The sequence below is a fragment of the Suillus bovinus genome, assembly GCF_016758785.1.
Source record: "Suillus bovinus strain UH-Sbo-P2 chromosome Unknown EDB93scaffold_110, whole genome shotgun sequence".
NCBI lineage: Eukaryota > Fungi > Basidiomycota > Agaricomycetes > Boletales > Suillaceae > Suillus > Suillus bovinus.
This window is the reverse complement of record NW_024542166.1, coordinates 36226-60512: the sequence shown is the minus strand read 5'-3', so window position 1 is coordinate 60512 and position 24287 is coordinate 36226. Positions and strand designations below refer to the sequence as shown.

The 24287-nt window shown below is 48.8% G+C and overlaps 9 protein-coding genes across 9 annotated transcripts; 3 read left to right on the top strand and 6 right to left on the bottom strand.

The window, feature by feature from the left end:
• Nucleotides 1-981: 981 nt before the first annotated feature.
• Nucleotides 982-2361, top strand: EDB93DRAFT_1095150 (uncharacterized protein; the record flags this gene model as incomplete). The annotated part of the gene is made up of 2 exons (XM_041446666.1): nt 982-1798; nt 1850-2361. The coding sequence occupies 2 exons, from the start codon at nt 982-984 to the stop codon at nt 2359-2361; spliced, it is 1329 nt and encodes a 442-aa protein (XP_041301932.1).
• A 383-nt stretch (nt 2362-2744) lies between these two features.
• Nucleotides 2745-4360, top strand: EDB93DRAFT_1256070 (uncharacterized protein; the record flags this gene model as incomplete). Its single annotated transcript, XM_041453888.1, has 8 exons — nt 2745-2942; nt 2987-3152; nt 3207-3466; nt 3517-3694; nt 3747-3860; nt 3909-4031; nt 4085-4213; nt 4272-4360. 8 exons carry the CDS (start codon nt 2745-2747, stop codon nt 4358-4360), a joined length of 1257 nt encoding a protein of 418 aa, XP_041301931.1.
• EDB93DRAFT_105881 (uncharacterized protein) lies at nt 4306-5626 on the bottom strand. Its single transcript, XM_041444788.1, has 4 exons — nt 5470-5626; nt 5101-5404; nt 4531-5047; nt 4306-4453 (listed from the first exon to the last, which is right to left on the bottom strand). The coding sequence occupies exons 2-3, from the start codon at nt 5366-5368 to the stop codon at nt 4557-4559; spliced, it is 759 nt and encodes a 252-aa protein (XP_041301930.1). The 5' UTR covers nt 5369-5404; nt 5470-5626; the 3' UTR covers nt 4306-4453; nt 4531-4556.
• A 1042-nt stretch (nt 5627-6668) lies between these two features.
• EDB93DRAFT_1181291 (uncharacterized protein) lies at nt 6669-8812 on the bottom strand. The gene is made up of 3 exons (XM_041450658.1): nt 8348-8812; nt 7332-8283; nt 6669-7279 (listed from the first exon to the last, which is right to left on the bottom strand). The coding sequence occupies exons 1-3, from the start codon at nt 8375-8377 to the stop codon at nt 6798-6800; spliced, it is 1464 nt and encodes a 487-aa protein (XP_041301929.1). The 5' UTR covers nt 8378-8812; the 3' UTR covers nt 6669-6797.
• Nucleotides 8813-9011: 199 nt separating this feature from the next.
• EDB93DRAFT_1095187 (uncharacterized protein) lies at nt 9012-9999 on the bottom strand (the record flags this gene model as incomplete). The annotated part of the gene is made up of 4 exons (XM_041446671.1): nt 9012-9253; nt 9315-9675; nt 9744-9808; nt 9873-9999. 4 exons carry the CDS (start codon nt 9997-9999, stop codon nt 9012-9014), a joined length of 795 nt encoding a protein of 264 aa, XP_041301928.1.
• Nucleotides 10000-11621: 1622 nt separating this feature from the next.
• Nucleotides 11622-12750, bottom strand: EDB93DRAFT_104976 (uncharacterized protein). The gene has a single exon (XM_041444663.1). It carries the CDS (start codon nt 12549-12551, stop codon nt 11742-11744), a length of 810 nt encoding a protein of 269 aa, XP_041301927.1. The 5' UTR covers nt 12552-12750; the 3' UTR covers nt 11622-11741.
• Nucleotides 12751-14215: 1465 nt separating this feature from the next.
• EDB93DRAFT_1181256 (uncharacterized protein) lies at nt 14216-18103 on the bottom strand. The gene is given in 8 exon segments (XM_041450657.1): nt 14216-14875; nt 14895-16002; nt 16022-16066; nt 16283-16347; nt 16443-16619; nt 16681-17378; nt 17471-17849; nt 17919-18103. 7 exon segments carry the CDS (start codon nt 17788-17790, stop codon nt 14403-14405), a joined length of 2886 nt encoding a protein of 961 aa, XP_041301926.1. The 5' UTR covers nt 17791-17849; nt 17919-18103; the 3' UTR covers nt 14216-14402.
• Nucleotides 18104-19266: 1163 nt separating this feature from the next.
• On the top strand, nt 19267-21872 carry EDB93DRAFT_1265156 (uncharacterized protein; the record flags this gene model as incomplete). The annotated part of the gene is made up of 11 exons (XM_041454228.1): nt 19267-19400; nt 19454-19606; nt 19658-20205; nt 20252-20305; nt 20364-20547; nt 20602-20692; nt 20746-20852; nt 20904-21108; nt 21158-21302; nt 21355-21524; nt 21581-21872. The coding sequence occupies 11 exons, from the start codon at nt 19267-19269 to the stop codon at nt 21596-21598; spliced, it is 1809 nt and encodes a 602-aa protein (XP_041301925.1). The 3' UTR covers nt 21599-21872.
• A 334-nt stretch (nt 21873-22206) lies between these two features.
• EDB93DRAFT_1095153 (uncharacterized protein) lies at nt 22207-22750 on the bottom strand (the record flags this gene model as incomplete). Its single annotated transcript, XM_041446667.1, has 2 exons — nt 22207-22443; nt 22502-22750. 2 exons carry the CDS (start codon nt 22748-22750, stop codon nt 22207-22209), a joined length of 486 nt encoding a protein of 161 aa, XP_041301924.1.
• Between the last annotated feature and the right edge of the window lie 1537 nt (nt 22751-24287).

The following is a 24287-nucleotide window of genomic DNA, read 5'->3' as shown; positions in this document are numbered from 1 at the left end:
TTGAGGTTCGGTACAGAGAGTGATTTAGCGAGACTAAATCCTGATACGGGAAGTTCCTAGATAGAAATAATGTCAGACCAAGAAATGAACGGACGATGGATGCCTCGAGGCCACCCCACAAGCCTAAGCAGACAGGTGCTTCAGTCACGATGCACAAACAGCCTACCGCCCCGCTCTGGTAATGAATAAACTGTCTTCTGTTTAGAATTCGTATTTCACGAATTGATGGGCTTACTGCGGTGATTGATGCCTGCATTTCGCTCCAACCTGCATGGAGGAATATTCCTATGTGCTCGCGTCCCAAAAATATGTTCCGGCAACTTCCATGGCTACACGCGTGACCATCAGTGTGCCACAAAGCCACTCCTTTTCACTATCTTTTGTCATATTCTTCCAGCATACGTCTCCTATTATGTAGATCACACCGCTACAATGAATATGACAAGCAAGCAGGCGGCATTTTACAAGTAGGCGGACAGGAGACACGTTTTAAATGACACCCGCAAGAAGGACGGCCATATAAGCGATGTGCAATGGACGTAATACGCCCGGGTTATCATATAATGCCGTCCAAATTGTTGGATAACACAAGTACTGCGGCCCAGAGGGCTAGTGGCAGCATGCTGTGACTGACCACATCATAAGTAAGGGACGACTGATGTGAAAACAAAATGACTACCGACACGCCTACATGCGGTCCGCAATGTGATGTGTGAGGCAAGCTGGAACGCTACCGCAGCGTGCCTCCGACGCCGCCTTAATGGGCGTCACGAGGCAGAAATGAACATGCTTCTACCACATGGCACAGCCCTTCAATATGTAGTGAACGTTCATTACCTTGCGACCAATACGACCATGAACCTGTCAACCTACGGGTTCTTACCATCTAAAGGCTTCACTGTTCCTATTACCCTTGTCAGCGCTAGCTTCCCGTTCCTCATGTGTTGGTGGCTACGTCGACCTCGCGCGTTCTTTGTCTGGATGAAATCTCTACGTTTATTCCGCGACGTTAAGACGGAAGAACGACTGCTTGAGTGGAAGAAGAAATGGGAGGAGGAGGAGAAGAAGCGCATATCACTAGAGGAAAAGCTGAAGAAACTTGAGCTGGAGTATCAAATTTCGGTCCAAGACAAGAGCGGCCTGAAAACGGAAAATACCCGGCTTACGAACACTCTGAAAAAAGCCAGCAAAGAGGCCGATGAAGTTCAGGCTAGGTTACTACAAGAGCAAAGCGAGAGAGAGAAGGCCCAGCAAGAACGCTCCAAGCTTCAAAATGCACATCAAAAGCTGCAGCAAGATCTCAGCTCATACCAGCAGCAGCTACTGATGCGAGAGACCGAAAAGAAGGCCTTGAAAAACGAGCTGCAGGCCCTACAGACCAAGTTCAATGATCAAACCACCCTTCTTAACGACCGTACACGAGAGCTACGGGGTGCACAGGCATTCCTGAGCACAGCCGACACGCTTTCAGGGGCGGAAGTTATCAGGTTGGTGGACGAACTCAACCAAGAGATCATGCAGACAGCAGCTTTCATCTCGGACTCCTTCGATTTCGCTCGCAAGCCTGAACACAGAGACGAAATGAAAGAAGCCAGTGCGCGAACCAGTGAGCTGATTGGACCTGCCATGACGTCACTCCTGGGTACCGTGCAGCACGGGGAGGACCCTCTCTTGATCCAGATCGCACTGCAAGCCGCCACAGTCGAGTTCTCTCGCTGGATAATAATGACCTGGGACTTTGACGGTTTACAAGCTGAGCAACCACTAGCGGAGATCTATGGCGACATTCGGGAAACAGGTAAGGATCAATTTGTATCTAAGGGGGTGAACGTACTGAAACGCTTGACAGAAAGCCAGGCGGTCAGCGGCCGATGGCGCGCTTTGACTCGATCTCATGCACAGAAGGTTGCTCTCCAGGAGACGGAGGTACATTCAACAATGGTCGCGCATATCAGCGACACCCTCGTGATCGTGATGATTGCGGCTGGTTGCACCAAGAACTACGACGATGCGTATCGCGAGTTCACCATGAAGTTCGGCGAACGTGTATCGAACATCGTCCGCATGGCAACAAGGCTCAACAGAGCCATGGGCGAGGAAGTCACGTCGGCAGATCTCTGGCCCACCCATGCCGCAGCTGGAGAGAAGTTCGACACGGAATCGATGAAGGACTTCGATGAGGGGAGCGGGGCGCAATCTGGCGTAGTTTTATGCACGACTGCGCTTGGTTTGCAGAGATCAGAGAAGGTTGGAAACGGGGAAGGCGCGGAGAACAGGATGTTCACACTGGCGAAACCCAAAGTTGCGCTCGAAGCTATTGCAGATGGGATGGAGAGGGAGGCAGAGGTGTCGGGAGACTAACTTACTTCCAGGACTGTGTTACTGCATATTCTATTCATTTGACTTTTGTTCGTCATTACTCTAAAGTATTCGTGACCATTAACTATTTGATGTTTATCAGCGCAGTGCATGACTGGTGAACGATTCGACGTACTAAATCCCTGAACAGGCTATGCCAGTTCGAGTCAACCGAGATTCCTGTCTTTCGCTCCACAAACGACTGGAACATGTACGCGCCTTGCTGCCTTTTAGTAACGACGCTAGCAATTATTATTGCGGCAAGCGCGAAAGTGGAAACCAGACAAAAGGTTGACTGGTGTTTATGTAATCATTCGCCTTTCGTTTATCGTTAACCGCGTCTTAGGGGAGACTGCTACTCAAAGTGGCACCAACGACAGTACTGGATGGCAAAGAGTAAAACAGGACCCCCATACACAGGTCGCAATTCGGAATATGTCGTCGTCACCACCCCGTGGGGGATGAATCGCGTCCCCAAGAGTCGCGACCGGAAGGACTTTGATCGGCTGGCGGCGTGGGTCCAGCTTATCCTCCAGGACAAAGATATAGGTGCGAAAGTTGAATGTATATTGTCTATGGGGACAGTGAGTATATTAATACGAGTCAGGATACAATCTAATGACAGCAGAGAGATGAAGTCATTGTTCAGCTCCCAAAGGGGACAGACATTCAGCCACTTCTTGGGGAGCATAAGTTGGCGATTATTTCAAAGAAGTGGGATGGGAATCCGAACGATGATAGAGCGTCCTGTTTCTTTGAATATAATTTTCGCAACAACGGTGAACCCAGTAATCGTGAGTCTAGGTGTCTTGGGTTTACTTTGTTGCACGCCTGATTCAGACCTTTAGATAACTGGGCAGAAAATTTTCCTGGTCATGATCCAGGACCTGCACCTCCCGTAAAGTCCCCTTATCCGGAACCAGACTGGGCTGAGCCCTCTCGCTCCATTCGCAGTCTCGTCCTTCCAATACCACCTAGACCACCGCTACCTACCCCAGAGGCTGAGCTAGCACCAATTCCTATTCCGACAACAATCCCTATCCCTGTATCTGAAGAAGCAACACATCTGCCTCCTAATACTACGCACACAACACCTGCTAATATCACTGTGAGTTGTATGTGGTTAGAATCCGCTATCCCTTTGTTAACTATCCACAGTCTGCATTCAAACCTTACGAGCCCCCTACGCAGCACCCTGCTCACGGAATGTTCATTAATCACGAAAATCAGTCAAGGAATTCTTCTGCGGACCGGCAAAGCAATCAACCAATTGCACCCGAAGGTGAACATGTCCCAGTCACGAAATACATGAAAAAGCTAGATCCCTACCAAGAAGGTATACCAACACCTTAATCGCAATTCTATGGCGCATGTAACATTCTTTGTAGACGAAGACGCTCTGGCGATCCTGCGAACACCTCCACGAGATTTCCAAAGTAAATCCAAGCACGTCAAACTTGAACACGTTAAAACAGAAGTGTCTGACACGGGCTTTGACACTAGTAAGCAGTTAGTCTTAGGACCGCTTTCAATCTGTTTAACGCAGGCAGAATACCAGCCACCTCAGGAACTAATAGACGCGGTCAACGCTTTACTACAGAAGCAGAGCAAAGAACAGAAAATCGCAGTCTGTGAAAGATCGAGCATGACTGATGAAACGCTGCCAGGGCCTTGTACGTGAACCAGTCGTCGTGATATCGTGCAGAACGTAATATGATGCATTTAGCAACTTCTTCTCGGTCACCTGCAGAACTTATGGACGCAGATGACAATCAAATCCTAGAGCATAATCTCGACATAAAGCCTTTCACGAAGAACAACCCTAAGCGCCTGCAAGACTCTGGGCAGAAGCCTCGTGCGTCCGAGTCATACACAATCTTACTGGCGAGCCTACATGACATTACATGCCTCAGAATCTCGGCCATGTGAAATTAACGGTCGACAGAGCAAAACCAGTGAAGATGAGCAGAAGCCGGTTCTGAACTTACCACGTGCGTTTTGACCTCTCGTCCTCGATCATGCTTTTAGACCGAAGTCCAGCGCAAAACAAGAGGAAAAATATAGACGGAAAGCATTCAAGTATGTGATACAGCTTCTACGTGACAAAAGTCAGGATGAACAAGCATGTACAGTGACAAAAAAGATCAAGTTAGAAGAAGCATAAAATCTCACGTTGTACTTTCGAATGAAACTACCATTTACCCATCCATGCTATCAACAACTGTCTTCAGCGCAACTTTCGGCTTCAGTAAGAGCTTGTCATCCCACTGTTTTTCTCCTGATGGAGCCAGTCTGGTTATCCGCCTCAGGCCGAGATCCGTCGTGCACAGCACCCGAACGCCACCAGTAGCAGGGTGTCCATCTACGTATGCATCTTCCATCTGTTCTGCGGAATATGTGGTCTCGAAAGGCACTGTGACCGTTCTCAAGTCGGCAGACGTGATCTGCTCCATCACGATCTTTTTGAGCTGCAAGGCTTGTTTGAAGAGGAGTACAATCCTGTCACTTAACTTTTCTTCTACTGATGCACGAAGTACGTCTGGTGCTACGCAGCACCCTGCAGCAAGCATGATGTCGGAGAAATGACCCGCAAGTTGTGGTGTAATCGATGCGATGAGCTGGCTCTCTTCGACATTGTGGGCGTATGTGCTCGTGAGCGCCCGCCACCTCCCCGAAATTGCTTGTGCCTCTGGAATACAAGTGTCGTCATACACACTATCGCATCATGATGTTTACACTCACCACCACATCGTATTCTTTTGTATGTGCTGGCGAGCATTTTGTTGAGATCGCTGCTAGCCAGGGTCCATGAACTAATCACGAAATCGAGGATTTGGACAAAGCATGACTGGAACGTGATTTGAATGAGAAGGGGATCGTCTTTATGATTCTTGGTGGCCAAATAATGCGCAAGTGACTGCCCAAACAATCCCGTGATCGCTGCATAGGCATTCTCATTTCTTACCCCACCCGTATCGAATGAGAATGTATCCACCATCGATTCTGCCATGTAAGCAGCACTCTGGAGTACCTCGGCATTGAGCCTCTGCAGCATGGAAATGACGTCAGCCCCTGAAGAGGCGTCAGCTGTGGTCAAGAAGCTTTGTGCACCTTTCAGCTCGAAGGTACGGTCGTCGAGGAGGGTGTGCAGCTGTGCCTTTTGCTCTGACATGGCCTTTAGTTGGTTTGTTGCGGCGTCTAGAGCGTGCCTTGTTGAAGTGAGCACGGATTGGGTTTCTTGGAGCTTGGCTTCGAGCGAGCGTGACATAATGGTAGATCCCTCCAGCTCCTGTCGTAATCTATCATTTTCTGATGTCCTCTTGGTTAGCTTATCCTGAAGCCATTGTATTTCTGTCCTCGCTGCACGTAGGGCGGCCGTTATGTCTTGGATTGTTTTTTCAGCATCTTTGCGCTCACCAACTAACTTCTCGTTCTCCCTTTTGTATGACGCAAGTTGTCTCTTCAACTGCTCTACCTCCAGGCTTTGATTGTCTCGTACAATCACCTGAGAGCTCATGCTACGTGTAACAAAAGATGGCGAGGCTTGGGATCGCTGATAAGAATCATGTGTTGTGTCATGCGAACGGAGGCGCCCGGACCTTGTGCTTCTGGATTCTTCAGCATCTTGCGATGCCGGGGGGGCTTTGAAGTTGCGCAGTGAGGAGATCGCTGGAGATTCTTGTGGGCGGGACGAGCCTGCGCCCGCCTGTGGTGGAGCCCTCACCGCGTTTTCCGGTACTCCGATTTGTGGCGGAGCGCCCACTCCTTGTCTCGTGGCCAGCGAGGTGGCTTGAGACAGTGGAATGTGTGACATCGTCTTTGTTTGTCGTGAGGATCCTGTCTCATCCATATGCTCTATCGTTGCTCTTTCCCTGACTCTCCTTTCTTCGTTTGTGGGGTACGGACGCATAATTTGGACCGGCGCTTCCTGCCCAATGCTTGCTCTCTTCCTCCCCGACGTGTCGTCTTGTGACCGGCGGCTATAACTCTCCGCATATCTTGCTTCAGTCTGGGAAACTCCGCCCGTTTCAGTAGAAGATCCTTGTATAAAGTGACGCAAAATGGGGATTGGGTTCATGCTTTCAAACATTGCCAGTGGGTCAACTTGAGGCCTCAGGAATCAGAATGAGTGGAAGACACTCGTACAGGGTTGCCAGGTTGAACCCCGCGACCTAGATGATTGAACCATACACCTCTCACGGGCATGTGTTATCCGCGTTTTCGAATATCAGACTATCGGTGAAGTGATCGCTCAGAAAGTATGTTTGCCTGCGCCCGTAGGAGATTCGATCAGGGGCCTTTTCTCACCCTTGTGATGAAAACACATAGATAGATAGATACTTATTCGAAACACGAGGTAGAAATGTCACGATATACAGAAGATGTACACAAAATCACGCTTAGCGTCCACTGGCATGGAAGCATCGAAACACTTGATCTCAGTCGTCCAAGTTATCCACCACAGATTCCAGAGCAATCTTTGGCTTCAACAGAATCCTCCCTCCGGAGCTGGGTCCCTTGGAGCGCTGACGCAACCCGATATCAGTGGGACACAAGACACGGTTGTTCATAGTATTCTTGTCATGTTCGCCATCATCGTACCCATCGTCCATGCACGTGGAATCGAACAATGTGGCTGGTTTAATTACCACGACATCAAGACCCCGATCGATGCTATTGGCGATAACCTTATTGATGCGCATGCCAGACTTCGCAAGCAGCGAAACCTTCTCGCTGAACTTTTGCTTTAGGGCATCACAAAGCTGCGGCCGAGTGCCATCACAGCCCGCAACAAGCAAAATGTCAGCGAGCCCAGCTATGATTTTGGATGCAGTTGCGGAACAAAGCTGGGCATCATCGAACTGGAGATGCTTGGAGAGAATATGCGATAGCGCACTCCACGCTGTGGTGACTGTCTGGGCTGCAGATGTGTTAGTAAACAGTTGCACTTGTGCGTCAGATATATGGCTTACTGGTGTTACTCTGATCAGTTGAGCCAAGCCTTTCTTTGCCTCCGCTAGCAATCCATGCAGTCGAGAGCCAACAAAGGTACCGAGCGATGTGTGTCTGGAAAGCGATTTGGATGAGGATAGGGTCCTCGCTATGATTCTTGGTGCCCAGGAAGTGAACGAGACCTGGGCCAATGGTCGTGCCCACTTGCTGGAATAGCGCCGTCTCCTCATTCCCGTTCACTTTTCCCTTCTCAAATCCGAAGGATTCTGCCATATATTCTGCCATAATCGTAGCATCTTGATGAATATCGGAGTTCAGCTTCCGGAGAGCGCTGACGACCTCATTGCTTGAGGACATCGTACTAGCACTAAACATACCCGCAGGGCGCTCTGGGATACAATTTGCCAGTAGCGCCCGAATGTTGTTGAATTCCTGCACAAGGGTTGTCGAGTCATCACGGGAAATGGCAGCGTTTGCGCTCTTAGCCTGCGAGCTGAGCTTCTTCACCTCGGCGAGCTCCGTATCTTTGGCCTTCAGCTCGGCCTCTAGCACAGCAACTCTGTCTGTCAAACTCATCCTCGCGGTTTGCTCTTTCCGCAAGGACTCGAGTTGGGCAGAGCTTTGCGTGAGCTGCTGACGGCACACTAGCAAAGCGTTCCTTGCATCCATTAACTCGGCTTGAGCATGAGCGCTGGAGCGATTCAGCTCCTCAAGGGCTTGCCGCATTTCCTGGTTTTGCTGCTGCAGCGTTGCCTTGATGGCATCATTCTTCTTCGTGAGCGTAGCGACGACATCTTCTTTCTCTTTCTTCGTCCGTTCGCACTCAGCGAGAGCCTCCTTATTCCGCTGGCGAAGCTCCGCAATCTTGGATTGAAGGCTGCTTGTCTCAGTCATAGATTGGTTGAGCAGGGACTGCACCTGCTCCTCAAAACGGCGATTCTCTTGCTTCGCTTCCTCGAGGAGCTTCGATAGGTGCAGTACTTGCATGTCATCATGCGTCCTACTGCCATCAAGGCTGACAAAGTCTGCGTCGCAGTCGACTAACACGGGGGACACTTCTTCCCATTCGATGCGGTTCTCCGCTTGGGTAGCATTTTGATCATTGGGCTGAGTAGTGAGAATGGGTCTGGCAGTAGAGGGCGACGATACCGTCCAGTATGGAACGCTCCACGTCATGGTTGGATTGGGGTGAGGTCGACGAGGTTGTGTTGTGTGGGTGGGACGATGCGGAATACTTGTTTGCCGCGTAGTTCTCATTCCTCGTGTACATGACCTCGAGGTGCAGACTCCTGTGGTACATGTGTCTTCTGCATTAGTAGATGAGATGCTCCCAGATTGATCTAGATCTCACATTCTGAGGAGAGCAGTCGAGGGCAAGCATGGCCTTCACAAAGTTCACATCACCATGCGTAACGCACTTCTTGGACCTTCACAAGTTAAAGTTCGTGTGCGTGCCCCATCTTCGTACGATTGGATGTAGAAATGTGACATAATCCCGTGACTCAAGTGATTATCATTAATCTCCGCAAAAATTACAAACCTATAAGACGTGAAGCTACCTGTAAGATTTGTTCATACTATGTGTTCAAGTTCCTATCGACGCTAAGCATCAAAATTCCTCATATGTCATTGAACACGCTCGTATCAGTATCTACGACTCATCTATGTATGATTACAGTAAATGTCATGTACCTTGACGGTCACTGCTTCGTTGTCTTTCCAGGGACAAATAGCCACCAGATGCTAATGATAAACCTCAAACCCGTGCCAACGCCAAGAGCACCAGCGGAGCCTATTGCGTCGAGTACTGCACGTCCCAAAAAGCCACCCAAGAACAATGAGCCGATGGCAAGGATCTTATGATCTCGAGAGACGACAAGCCGACGAATGTTGAAGAGCTGAGGGTCAGCCATCAACTCGCACCAAGTCGTCGTTAGTACCACTGAATGAAACATTCAGTATAGGATGCCAAGAAACAAGCGAACGATGCGGAGAAGACTCACCCGTCGTGGTAAACTGCGTATTCGTCCTCTTGCCCATGATCCCTTGGAGACCCATACTTGCGCTCATGAAGCCAATACAGACAAAGGACAGCGTATTGGTCCACGCAGGGTCAGCGCGTGAATTCGCAACACTCGTTTGCCCGTTCTTCCAGATGGCGATGGCTGCAGCCATGGTGAAGAGGGTCTGGATTAAGGTGCCGAGAGCCAGCCATGCCCGGGTTTTGCAGCCCATCTTGTCGCCGATGCGGGCGATGGATGCGCCAAAGATGAATGTGAGAAGAGAGCAGAGGGCTTGTTGATCTGCGATATGGAAATAGTAGTCATGTGTGCCATCGAAAAGGCGGGCGAGGGCGAGCCCGAGCTAGACATAGATAGTACATGAGTAAAAGTTTGACCATGGGCTGAATGAGGAAGAATGTCGGATCGCACCTGTACAGTATTTCCGGTTTGGAAAGCACACCACACGAAGACGGCAGAGAAACAGACAGCAGTCGCTGGAAATGAGGACGATATGAGTGGTTGGGAAGCACGGAGTATATCGCAAGACGCACATAAAACCAGTCATAAAACAATATGCAGACAGTGGAGCGGTAGCTTTGTCTCCATCGATATCCGTGAATAGATATCTCTTCCAGCTCGTTAGTGTCGTAGAGTCATTGCTCTCGAGATCCTGCCTGTTCGACATGGGGGAGTTGGATGGACAGGTTGACGGAAAAACCTGGGAGGACGAGTCGGATCAAGGGTATGAGTCAACCCGTGAAGATATTTTAACACATGAGAGCATGATTCTTATTCGACGGGTCGAAATTTATGCTATCATGTACGGCGATAAGTTTCTAAGGGCTGCTGCCAAGCGACAGCAATCTGCTGGCAAGGCAGCTGTCCTAATAATCAAGGGTCCCAAATTTAAATCGGTTCCACTCTAAATCCACATTTTTTCCCTTAAGCTATCCCCAAAGACAACCGCTTGCATATATTCAACCCTTCTGGAAGGCTTCGGAGACCCACGATTCCGCGGCAGACACCTACATTGTCGAACAAGCTGGCGCCGCTTGTATCTGAGTGAGAAGATGGGCTGCCAGGCTTGAAGCTTGATACACCGGTGGCCTGGTGTCGTACGTTTCGACGTCGCCGAGAGTGGAAGATGAGATCCGATCATCCAGGCTGTTTGTTATGGCAGGTATGAGTAGACAAGCTTTTCCCGCTCTCATTCCTCTCGACAAGACAGGGAGGCAGATAGACAGCTCTTAATTGTCGCAAATGAATCTCGTTCACATGGCGAACGTGGTTATTTTTCTTGACCACACTCCAACTTGAACATCCAGACCATGTGCATTTATTCTCGCCATTCTTGGCGTCTGACTGATGGACCAAATAAGGTGACACTGCCCTGCATAGCTTGTGCCATTATTCCGATATATGAATTTCAGGAAGAGCCTTTCGAATGCTCTGTCGGACAACACTAACTCTATGCGGTCTTGGGTACTATAATCGATGGCAAGAGTGTCGTGCGCTGGAGCACTTCTTTCCTACTGGTCAAGTTGGGTGAGGGATGTTCTCAAACCAACGGAACAACAAGAATACCTTTTGCTGCTACTCATAGGGAATCGAGGATAGGCCTTGCTGTGGATGACTCATAAGCACTTTGGATACTGATTCATGTGACCATGATAGATGAATGATAGTCGTTTGCGTAATTAGAGCCCTAGACCAACCCTAGATAGTACGTGTCCTGTGACCCTATCTTGACGCCTCCAAACGAACGTGTTCCGTATGTTATAGCGGCTATACTAGGCGACGCATCCTTGACCGTGAGGAAGATTTATCTATGTTTTCTAAATCACCCTGAATAATCGACAGTTGACCCGATTAGTATTAAGAAACAGGCCAGTCACTCAGTGGTTAGTCAGCTTGATATGCTTGTGGCAAAAGCAAACCTCGAAGTTCTACCAATCTGACCACTCCGGAAATAAACGACTGTCTTCCCCTCGTCTATGATAAAGCTCTGGCTCGAGGAGACCTACAAATTTGCCTGTACTGCGGATCCACTGGGAAAAGCAACAGGTATTATGCCCATCTCTGGCTCTGCCAGATGTTGGAGCCTCCGACTTCAAGTTTGATGTCAGTGGTATGAGTGTATCATATTTCGGGCCCAAGAACACAGACCAGCTCCACCCGCCAGCCTAGTACTGACCATGCGAAGCTTGTTCAGTGGTGTGTAGCAGGACATCAAAATCGTGCGACCGATCCGATAAGGTGTGTTCATCAGAGCTCTCGCAGAAAGTAGACATTGGACATTTGAACTTCGGTAAGGATTAAATTGCTTTTAAAAATGAAGCGGGGGAATGACGGTGTTGGGGATTATAGGTGAAATTCGAATGATAGATAAACATAGATATAGGCGCCTTTTGCGGAGCTTCCTTGGTCCTAGGACCTGCTACGTTTGGAAGATCGACCAGAACAAATATGGGTCTTCTTCATGTATGGACGCAGGAACGCCTTTCCACAGGTAGTGCAGACAGCCTTAAACCGACGCTTGTGAACTTCATTCACATGGCGAGTGTAGCCATCTTTGTTGATAACACTTGAACATCCCGACCACATGCACTTCACCTTATCCTCGCCATCCCGCACAACGGGGAGATACAGTTGTTGATGGAGTCTGACTGATGGGCCAGATAAGGTCTGCCCCTCAGAACGCGTGTCATCTTCAGGTAAGGATTTCTGGAATGGCTGTGTACTAAGCTCATGGCTGACGGAACCGGAGGCGCCGGGAAGCTCTATTATATCGTGCAGTAAGCATATCTGAAAGGCTGCAAGTTCAGCAAACTTACCTTGAGAAAATCGGTGGACGGCAGGATCTGTTCCCTCTGGCGGGGTACTAATTGCCCTGACAGATGGTTGTGAAAGAGATGCGTACTGTGTTGATGGTTTGTCTTGCGAGTGTTGGAACACTAACTGCTGTGATAGGATGGATAGGTTTGGCGAAGTCGACAAGAATGGATTAGCATCAAACTCGTTGAGTGCAACTGATGCGATGGTCGAAGGCTCATCACTGAAGATCAGGTCGGCGCTTGTGTCACATGTACCCACATTCCCCATGGCTATTTCCGACTGGGAGTTGGCAAGAATCTCTGCAATGTGGGTTCGAATCTCGAGAATTTCCTTGTAAGTATTGTTAAGCCTGTCACAGTGCTGGTCAAGCAACTTGAGACATGAGTGAAGGGTTGAAGTCATTGAATCTCGATCACTGGACGTCGATGGGTGTGATATTGGCGTCCATCGGGACCTGGAAGGAAGCTTATGAGTTCATTCATAGGTTTCAAAAACATAGCCTTACTTATGCAAGTCACTGTGCATGCTCATTTGTGATGATGGATTTGAGATGTGGACTTGGTATGAACGCCTAGTACTGCGTGGATCGAGCATAGTAGTAAGTACTGGTACGTAGGCTTTTAAAGCAGGGTGAAACGACTTAATCCTGTATGACCCATTCTTACAGTGAGAAACTTTCCAGAAACCTGTGGTGTACATGAAACCCTGTGGTACGAGCCACATGCGACATACTTTGTATACGTATGTTGGAGCAGCCGTTCACGGCGTCATCAGCATCCCGGTGTCCGGACCAAACGGAACTAGTCAACAATAATCATGATGATGTTCGTTGACGATGGGCACGTTGACAAGTTTCCGTGCTGGAATATTATACTAGGCCGGATCAGACAAGACAGACGGTCTCGGACTCCAAAATGGTCTTTTTTTGATTGGGCTCGTCCAAATTGTTTTACTGGGTTAATCATTCCGCAGATTTGAGTATTACATAATTACAAGTGATGGGACATCTTGGCATATACAATACAGCTATGCTCATTGCTCACTAGAACAAGCACTTTTGCAGTTAATATTATTAGCCTTTCTCCACAACATTAATGTGGATCAACTTTGCGATGTGATATTGTACTAATCATACCATCGTCCACGGTCACGCCGCTTCCGAGTCTGAAGCTCAAGCTCTGACAAATTAATTAATTAACTAATTACACATGCTAGCAGCCGAGTAACTAGGAGTCAGATTCAGTTCAACTCATCCAGCTTCGTCTAGCTCTGAAGTCACTGATATGTTCTCATAGGTTGGGCTGGACCGAGCTTTAGCTGGGGTGGTACGCGAGCAGGTGGAGCCGCTCGGGAGGGCGGGAAACCTGCTCACATCGAACGTGACAATGACTTCATATGAACTAGGTACTCGATCTAATGTATGATGAATGATTCTGATAATATTTGAGAAGGTACGACGAAGGAGCAACTACGGTGCAATAATTTGGTTATTAAACGAATGTAAAGGGCGAGGTGGGTGGGTTAGATAAAATTCGAAGGAGCGAGTGAGGAGGTGTGGAATACGACGAGCTCGATGGTGAAGGTAAGTGAAAAATTCTGTAAGGGAAGCGACGGCGCAGCCGCTCAGCTGGACTCCTGGTGCCGGAACATTCCGGCAGGCTGCATGACCCTGCACCAATACAAACTTAGTTTTGGTGCTTAATGGAGAATTCGAAGAAAGCCATGTTACTCGCACCCGATGATCTACTATACCTAATCGCTGCGGTGTTTTTGGCCGACGTCTGAATCGGCCAGGCTGTCACATAAGATTGCCTATGATAAATGCGCTGTGTGCTGTGCTTCAAGTACTTGTGCCACATGATGTAGCTATGTCCGGGATGTTGAGCGTTATCATATGCCATCAGCTTCAGGATATTGGCCTTGTCATAATCGGTTCCACCACAGTCCGGAAGCAGCTGACGCTGTATTAGGCTGTACTCATGTTGGCCTTAGTTACCTAGGGCCCTATGTGACTGCGGTTCCATTGGGAAGAATATCGATGTATTTTTCAGTTCTCAGTGCTTTACTAAGTGGTAGACATGTATTGGTCATTGGTACAGGAGAATGTCAAGGAACAGAGTTATGATATATACATATATCTACATAGGTACAGCCAGGTACAGTCCCAGCTCGTCCGAGGACGGCTTCCATGGGGTTTGATCATGTATCACACAATCGTCTATGTCACATCCGTCCGCCGCCACTCCAAGAATATCATTCATACCTCAAAATAAAAATCTTGCCGTCCCTCACGCTCAAAATCACAGCCCCTTGGCTCTGATCAATGTTGATCGTCTCAACGACATCCAAATCTAGTTCCTCTGGTATCTCGAGCGTGCGCACCACCGCCTCTTCAGTCCGTCCCCGGCGGCCATGCACAGGAGGGAAGGTGACGAAGCGCAGACATTTGGGAACCCGCCGCCGCGGGTGCGGATGCGGGTGATCGTTCTCGAAATGCGCAAAGTGTGCGTGAGGCTGCGTGTCTGGCTCTACATTTGCTTCAACACTGTCTGTACCGTAAATGCCGGGAGAATTGTTGTCGGCGCGTGCGCGAACATTAAGGGTAGGAGGTACAACAGAAGAACCATATTCCACCCATACTGCGTGCCCAAAATCAACAGCCACAAGGGGTCGTGGACGGTCGCCAGTATCTTCGTCGTCGTCCCCCTCTTCGAGCACGCAGACGACTTCAAACGGCGTGCTGACATACCACAGACTGAAGCATGTCATCGTCGTCGTCGTCGTTTGGTTGTGTAGAACGAGATGAGCTGCTCGTACTTGATTCTCCCACAACGGGTAGTCCCTCAAAGGCTATGGGGACCTTGAAGTAATGCTGCGCGAGCACAAAGCGTGTACGGTGCGTCTCAGGGTCATGCGCTGCGAGGAGGACAACCGTACAGCTCAACCGCGGGACACCAGGGAGGGTAGGCCACCATTGCCGCACGAAGTGTGCTGACTCAGGGTACCAAGGTGGGAAAGGATAAGGGTTTGTGAACGATTCAGACGTTGCGAGACCTACTACATCTTGAGTAGGTTGTTGAGGTCCGGGAGAGGTTGGAGTGGTAGATTGAGAGGATGGTTCGTCCTCGTCGTCTTGCGACGTAGATTCAGGATTAGGACTGGGACTGTGTTGGCTTGAGGAAGAAGACCCTGCGTTAAGTTCATCCGCAACCCTTACTTCATCTTCACCACCTTGGGAGTCACTAGGCCCGTCTGCGCGACTATCATTTCCTGCTTCTTCATCTTCGAAACGTGTACGCCTTTTGCCTTTCCTCTTCGGATTCGAAGGCATCTCTTCTTCGCCCTCGTGAGTATCATCAAATTCGTCATCTGGTGGCTCCTCTTCATCTACAAGTTCTTCATAACCCACGGACTGTTTATCCTCAGCGGAAGATACTATTAAAGATACCTCAGCTGCACCGGTTTGTTCTTCACTAACGGGCTCAGTATTATCTTCGCTCTGTCCTTGATCTTCTTCCGCTGCGCCAGTTTCATCCTCCTCTTCAGTGTCTTCATCTTCATCACCTACAGGAGGCATACCAACCACCGCACCCGAGGTCCCCGGCACAGAAGGAAACACAAATTTCTTTGAGATACTCCTACTCGGTGTAAGTCTCGCACATATCGTTGGGAGTTTGTTCCACAAGTTCTTCAACGAGTCTGGTATGTCCTCGCCATCGTTATCCTGTAGCGCGCCCTCTTCTGCTTGAAGTGGAGGTGTCTGTGCGTGAGTTGCCGGGGAAGCGGTGCAGCGGGGACGGCCATATGTTCTGAGCACCTCGAGCGGGTAAAAGTGCTGGTAGGCGGCAGTCGGCTTCTTCGCTGTGGATTACGATTTGGTCTTCGTGGAGGATGCAGGACCAATTGGAGGAGATGAGCTGTAAAAGAAGGTTAACAGGTGAAATGTTGTATAGTAAAGCAATTAGATAAATATATGCGTGTTCTTGAAACCACCACATTCGTGCAAATGCCCAGGAATGTCATAGGAGTTGCGGAACGAGGCATTGACTGTATGCACACCAAACAGTGCGTGCGCCACACCAAACATGAAGCAAGAACTTGAAGGAAACACAATAATCACAAAGACCACTTACACATCCAACACCAGTATCCACAAACACATAGTCGTCTTTCGCCCAGTCAAGGAGTACGTACAACCCTGTTATATGCAACGTAAAGCAGTCAGTACGCAGCTTCAATTATAGTAACGCCAGGAGATAGAGGATATTTAGGAATCCTGATCCTGATACTCACCGATAGTGTTACTACTCGCAATCCAAACAAAAGCACTCAGCAAGCGACGTGGTGGGTCAAGAAGGAACACGTTCATGATGACTCCAGTTGTATGAAAGCTCGTGAGTGTGTCGAATACCGGTCGTGCCGATTCCGGAATAGGAATAGTCGATACTGGGGGCGGAGGCGGGGGTTGATCTGTGAGAATACAATGTGTATTGGCACATCAAGGAATAAACTAATTGAGGCAAATGCTCACCAAAATTCATAGGAAGTGGGATATATCTCTCCCAAGAGGGTGTCGCAGGCGCGCTGCGGATAAACATCGCTCGGAGGGAGGGATGGCAGAAGACAGGTCCTTGGTATGGTTCCCCGGCACCACCATCACCTCTAATTCCAACAGTATTTGCCTGATTGGATGGAATTCCATTTAGTTGCGGGGGATCACTGCATTCTGCAAAATCGGGCGGTAGGATCGCATTTATCGCCATTGGGGAGCATTGGGCGCTGGACGTAACGCTGGATGGGCCGAAGCTGCCGGAATGAAGAAGGGATGAGTTTTGTGGTGATGGAGTTTGGGAGGCGGGTGGTGAAGGAATGGGGGTGGGTGGTTGATCGTGAATCGGAATCGACGGGGGCGGATCTTGCGTGGGCGATGGGACCCTAGGCGTTAGTTGGATGGGGGAGTCTCCTTCAGGTTCCCGTGGCTCGGGCTCAGCAGCACTGGCATAGTGATCGAGGTGAGAAAGAATTGGAGATTGGACGTAGAGTTGTGCCTGATTTATTTCATCGTAATCGTCGAGTTCGTGGGGGAAGAATAATCGCATGAGCATGAACTCCATCACGCGGTCATCATGATATCTGAAAAGGCGTGTCAGTCGAGTTTGAAGATCAAAAAAGAAAGAAAAACTGGCAACCCCTTGAGAACCCTCGCCATGGTGAAATATACTGTGCGCTCTTCGAATTCAACGCGGCATTTCCATAACTCCCATTTATCATCGTCGTCCTCGTCATCATCATCATCTCCTCTACCGGAACAGGTCAAGGACCTCGGGTCCCACTCAGCAAGGCAAACATCCCTCCTCACATCCCAGCATAAGACACGACCGCTCTTAGTTGCACAGAGTGTGTAGCTGCTGGTGATGGGAGATAGCCAATCGATCTCTTCATGAGAGGGTACGCTGATAGTGATGTACCACTGATTTCCGTAGTAGGGATTTGGGCGAGCTGGTCGAGGGGCACGGATCGCCCACGCCTTCTCAAAACCTCGTGCACGGTCGACAGCGGCAATGAGCGCGGGTGTCGAAAGATCAGAGAGGACGCTGGAAGGAGTGGAGAGGAAGTGGCCTGGATCGAGCAAGTAAGTCATGGGCTAGCTGTCGATATACGGGCCTCGTAAGGGTGAACAAACGCAAGGGACTTGCAAGTCTAACGGAAAATTTTTGAGTTAGCAATAAGATCGTATCCGAATCATGGTAGAGACTAGAATGTACTGACCGCCTGGAGATTGTGCACATCATCGATATCAAGATCCTGGGCGATATTGAATAGAAGATCATACGGCAAGAACTGTAACGACATGGACCAACACTTTATGGATGACAGGCAGTCAAATGATGGGAAATCACCTACGCGCTATCCATCCTAGTGGATCACGTGCCAGTACTAGCTAGTTGGCTGCGGGTCAAGTGTTACGCCGTCAAATTAATGTCTTTGAGTACACGAAGGACAGGACGATTTAAGCATGATGTCTATATGATTACTCGGTTATGCTAAGATCATGATGAGCTCCATGACCTATTAGTACATACATGCACAAAAAACTATGAAGGCAGGCTCGACCTCACGCCGGCTTACCTGAGTTCCCACTGACATGATCAGTACATATAGCGTCGCTGATATGACCAAGTTACAGCCTCCCCCCTTACCACCCCCCACGATGTTCACACGTGTCGTCTCCGCTATCCTTGCCCTTGCTAATAGCGCCACAGGTACATCCGCAGCCTCCAACTTGTGAGGATGACCCCACGCTGATGTGCTGCAAGAACTTCAAGCATGACCCTAGATTCCGCATCGTATTCGCTGCGCCCATCAATGCATAATAATAGACTAACAGTGGCTGGCAAGACTTACGCTACACAGCACTACGAGCAAGTGTAAGGATACCGCTCTCTGCTGCTATAATGTTGTAAGGCCTTAGACCTATAAACAAGGTTTAGGGCAGGCAAATTCGTGTTAGGTCGCGTTGTGTTCCAAATTGTAACAACAAGTTAAGCAAGACTCTGCAAGAGAGGTCAACGTCAGTCATAAAATTGAAGAAGGTGGGCCTCATGCAGCAAAAAAATTGGTCCAGCAACGACCAGATTCGAAGACAACCTGACAGTTCGATAACTGTGACATACTATTCAATCAATGCTTCAGGTAATGTCTCAACCCCACAACCTAATTCAAACCACTTACTAACAGGCTGTGTACGCCAGGTGGATTGGCAGTGCGGGCAATGCCAAGTTGATGCCAAGTTCCGATACGTCGAATGCATGTACAGACGTCGAAGCTTGAAGCTTCGAACTTCGAAACCCCTCATGCACATGATCCGAGCCTAGATAAATTTCACAGTGAGTGAAATTGGGCGTAGGGCTCCGATTTGGAAGCTCTGCCCTTTTCACAGTAGGTCATAGGAGATGTACGACATGCTTTTGTTCTATCCTAGCACAATCAATTGCCACACGAGGCACACACGCCTTGATCTGCCCCTCCGACCTTGGTATGTGATCTTTGAAATGTAAAGCATGCCCCTTTCCATATAAACTCCGACACACGAATTACCAGCCTTCAGACTACTATTATGCTTCCACGCGAACCATACAAGGGCCCAACGCGAAAGCTGGTGCTTGCATTTGATGTTGGGACCACATTTAGTGGGGTCTCATATTGTATGCTAGACCCAGGGGAGGTGCCTGTAATCCGAGGAGTAGCAAGGTCAGTAACTAGCTTACTGAGCTCCATGCTTCTGGCTTATGTTGGGATCGCAGATACCCCGCGCAAGAGCGTGTCGGAGGTGACTCCAAAATACCATCAATTCTCTACTACGACCTTCAGGGAAACGTCCGCGCTGTGGGTGCTGAGGCTCTTCAGGAGCATATCATCGAAGAGGCAGAAGACGAGGGATGGGTGAAGCTTGCATGGTATGTATATCGTCGATGATAATACATGGGTTGTATATTAATCTCCGTCAGGTGGAAACTTCATCTTCGCGCAAAGCATCTGGCATCGTCTCACATACGGGATGGTGATATAGAACCTCTCCCACAAGGCAAATCCGCAGTAGAAGTCCTCGCCGACTTCATGAGCTACCTTTTCCAATGCGCTCGAACTTATATCCAGGAAGCACACTTGGATTTCTGGAGATCAGTCAAGAACTCCATTGAGTTCGTGTTCACACATCCGAACGGTTGGGAGGGTCAACAGCAACAGCAAATCAGACGTGCTGTCGAGCTCGCTGGTCTCATCTCGTCTACGGAGGAGCAATCGCATGTGCATCTCTTGACTGAGGGCGAAGCGAGTCTTCATTTCTGTGTTACCAACGTGATTGCATCAGATACATTCTCCAAAACCCCTATGGATGCGTCGGATTACTCCGACGACGACGATGACGATGACGACGACGATCAATCTGACAGCCAGGGAGTCATTGTTATCGATGCCGGAGGCGGAACCATCGATCTCAGCGCCTACTCAATGAAACTATCCCCGACCTGTTTCGAGGAGATTGCCCCAGCTGAATGTGAGCCCCGTTTTCCTGCGTTGTTCCCTTACTGAAGCCCACCCAGGTTGCCTGCAGGGCTCAGTCTTTGTTACTAATCGCGCTCGTACTCTTTTACAAAGTCTGTAGAATGCATCAGTCATACAGAGAACTAAACTGACAGTCATTCGATTGCCCAGAAAAGCTTTCTGGCTCGGAGCTCTACTCCAACCCAAAGATCATCGCACAAATGACAGATATCTTCGACACCAGCACGAAACTTCGGTTCCGTAAGCCCGATGAACCATCCTACATCAGATTTGGTACTATCCGTGACAAGGATCCGAAGTATGACATTCGATCAGGGCAATTGAAATTGTCCGGGTTCGTCCGTATTCTTTAGGATACCTTCGACGACATTCATGTTTTGTTGTACAGCCAGGACGTCGCCAACTTGTTTGAACCATCCATCGAGGCTATCATCGAGGCCTTTGAGCAGCAGAGACATGCGGCTTCAACCCCAATCAATGTGAGCATTATATTTCGCTCATATACTAGACAGATTGTGACATTGTCATGAAGTTTGTTTGTTTGGTTGGCGGTTTCGCTGCCAGCGACTGGTTATTTGCGAAACTCCACGAATATTTTCTACCTTTGGGTATCAGATTCTGTCGCCCTGATGCTCATGCGTAAGCCTTCGACTGTCAACATGACTACTTCCACTCATCAGGTAATTGCAGTAACAAAGCTGTTGCTGATGGAGCAGTTTCGTTCTACATTGACCACCTAGTGTCATCTCGAGTGGCACGCGTAGCTTACGGTATTGAATGCAGAACACGGTACAACGTTCAAGATCCTGAACACCTGGTCCGACAACATAAAGTCGTCATCGATGTTGACGGCGGAACGTATCTCCATGAGCGTTTTCAGAGCATCTTGCTGAAAGTGAATAAAGCACGTTCACTCGTTCGGTACATGCTGATCTGAGTTACAGGGAACTCAAGTATCTGAGCAATGCGAATTCCGGAAACCTTTCATTGCTACCCGGAAATCACTTGCTGCATGCAAGAATCACAGCACGGACATAATGTGCTACAAGGGTGCCCTTCAGGAGCCGCAGTGGTTGGACACTGAACCATGTATGAGTCATTCGCAGCCCAAATACACTCGTTCTGACTTGGTCCAATTCAGCCTCGTTTGCCACGTTGTGCACAATTCATGCCAATCTTCACGAGCTATCCCGAACACTTCGTCCCAAAAGATCGGCTTTAGATCAATCAAAATATTACGAATTTGAATTCGACGTCATCATTCTATTTGGCCTTACAGAACTGAAAGCACAGATCAGTTGGAAGGAAAAGGTTCGCGACTTTTTTTTCGTTTTTTCACTTCCTCGCTGATCGAGAGCGTTGCAAAGGGTGTTGAAATGCGGTAAGTCCAATCCATAGTGTTATGATTAACTGTGTCCCCTCAATCCGTTATAGGAGCCCAGCAAGTATAGTCTACGGCGAGTAGTGTCAAGACCGAACTGCAGCTCTTTACACATGTTGCACTTGCAAAAGCATGGCATTGTGTAGGACAGTCGTACTATCTGAATCATCTATATCCATGTCACCTCAAATATTATCGAGCTATGCATATGTCGAGTCTGGACTCTGAACAACACTCAGAAATCTCCACTCGTGCTTACATGTGCTCTCCCAATACTCTGCCTTGAACAAAACTGCGATGTAGATTGATTGCCTGACTCAAACTGATCCCCCTGATGCCCGATGGGTTGACAATGAGGTACTACCCTCATTGCCATGATCATGATCAATTTTTCGACGCGAGCTCGCTGTCTTCCACGGCTGCTTGTTGTCAGTACCTGCTACTGCCTGTGCAGGATATGTTGATCAGAGGTCAACCGTCAATAAATTCCTAGCATCTTCAACACGTAGCATTGCAGGGTTACTTACCAAGTACAACTGATACACGATAACCTGGTGACATGTACTTCTTTCCTGGGCATACCAGCCAAGTACACTAATACCCTCTTCCAATTTACAATACATGATTCTTCCATCCGCTCTGATAATAACAAGCTTCTGTGATAGTCTGTGGAGCCACAGAAGACTGGTACCCGACCCTTATGAAAGGCTCCTTGAGTCGCTGCTGTGCATACAAGCAGGTGCTGTTGTCAACTGCAGCAGCCAACTGAGCATCTTTGTGCCAACCAACGCCCTGGGTATAAGAAATCTCTTGGACCTGGCTATCCACAGTGATATAATACACACGAATCTGCCACGACGAAGTCCGAATGAGATTGAGATACGGGATGGTGGTTGACAACTCGTACCTGTCGCAAGTTGTCCCACGACACGGCTGCGATGGGTGTATTGATGCGGGCAACAGGCATAGTGGCAGTGGTGAGTTTGGGGATGGTGTAAGATGTGCTGTTTGGGTCGTTAAACGACATTTCACAGATCTGGTAGTCTTTGTTCTGGAAGTAGATGCGAAATTTGCCATCCTCATTCTGCACGCCGGCCATAGTGGTTCCGACGAAGTCGGTAGGCAGAAGGTCTGACTTGGTTGCTGACTCGGTCATGTTTTCTGTAACTCATGAGGATGAAGAAAAACAAGCAGGGATGTGCTGCTGACTGTAACTCACTTTGACGAGTTGGACGTTGATGCGATGACTGTCAAGTAGGCAATTGTCTTGCTTTTGAACCTCCAGCAACCCTGTCTGAAGTATAGTGATTTCAATGATTCCTTAGCTGGAAGAAGACACAAACAAATGAAATAGTGGGAGTCTCGGCGGTGTCTGGGCACAGTCAGATCCCTGCCCAGTCTGACACCGTCTGATTGTGATCCAAAAGATCCGCGACTTCAAATGCAGTCACTGTACGTCAATCAGTCAAGAACGTCGTGCCCAGGCAAATACATCATCAAGGGAAATGGCACGACCACATAGTCAGATGATAATCAGTCAATTCGCGCATAGCGCAGCACGTGATATGTCTCTGGGCCAGAAGTACTGAGCTTATGCCTTATGACAACATCGAAACTAGCTTTGACAGCCGAGGTTGCTCATGCAGTCATAAGTTAGTCATTTTAGACTGTCGATGGTATTTGAAACTTCGATAGAAGTGAGCTTTCGTGATGAACAGCCTAGGATCTACACGAACGTGTAATACTACACAGCGAAAACGTCGCAGAGCTTCGATGTAGTGACACTCGGCCTCGTCTCAGACGTCCATCACCTACATCCAATACGATCGCAAAGTCCTCCAGCGGCAGACGTAACTTGCCGTGTATGCTCTATCTATTTTGCGATAAATTTACCTTGTCCTACAACTTTAAATCCACTCTACCGTCGTCCGAGTCAAGGCTACCCGCAAACCCTTTTTTCCCGTCCGGCCATAACGCTATGATCCATAGGTCTACATCTTCTCCCTCCCGTCAGTCATCTTCTGGTTCTTAGAACCTGAAAGAATCAGCCTACTGACGCAATGTGACACGGAACGTTTGTCGATTCAGAGTTAAGTGTGGCCTTTTGAAACGTTGTATCATCCACATGTTCGTGGCGCTTACGCATAGGCTACTATGTAACAAAGAAGATTCTTCTTTCTATTTTATATGGTTAAGGGAGACTAAGGCTGTGCAGCTGAAGTGCACAAAGCTTATCTGTGATCATGAACCGCGCACTGGCATGTGTCCTGCCATGGCATTGTATATAATATGCGCTATGCCATATTGAAGACATAATCAGAGGAAGGCACCACGTGACCTACAGGCGAAAGTACATTGTAACTGGTTGGTGCACCCACCAACGAAGATAGGGACTGGGAACCCTCGCCAGAGTGTAAATAATTATGATCTTACCCTGACGTGCGTCGATCGGCTGTTAGCTCTCAGTGTGATCATTTCAATATGATCCTTGCCCTGCAGCCCAATGTCCCAGTCCCGCCGTATGGGCCGATACTCCTTGTTGGTGTTAGTTCAAACCCGCACCCGTGGTGACCCGCCTCCTTGTCAAGTAGGGAAAAAGCATACATTGGCCAGCAAACCAAAAACATGATATGTACAAACTCCATACATTCAAAAACGCCGTTCAGATTTGTGACCAGCTGAGTGACTAAAAA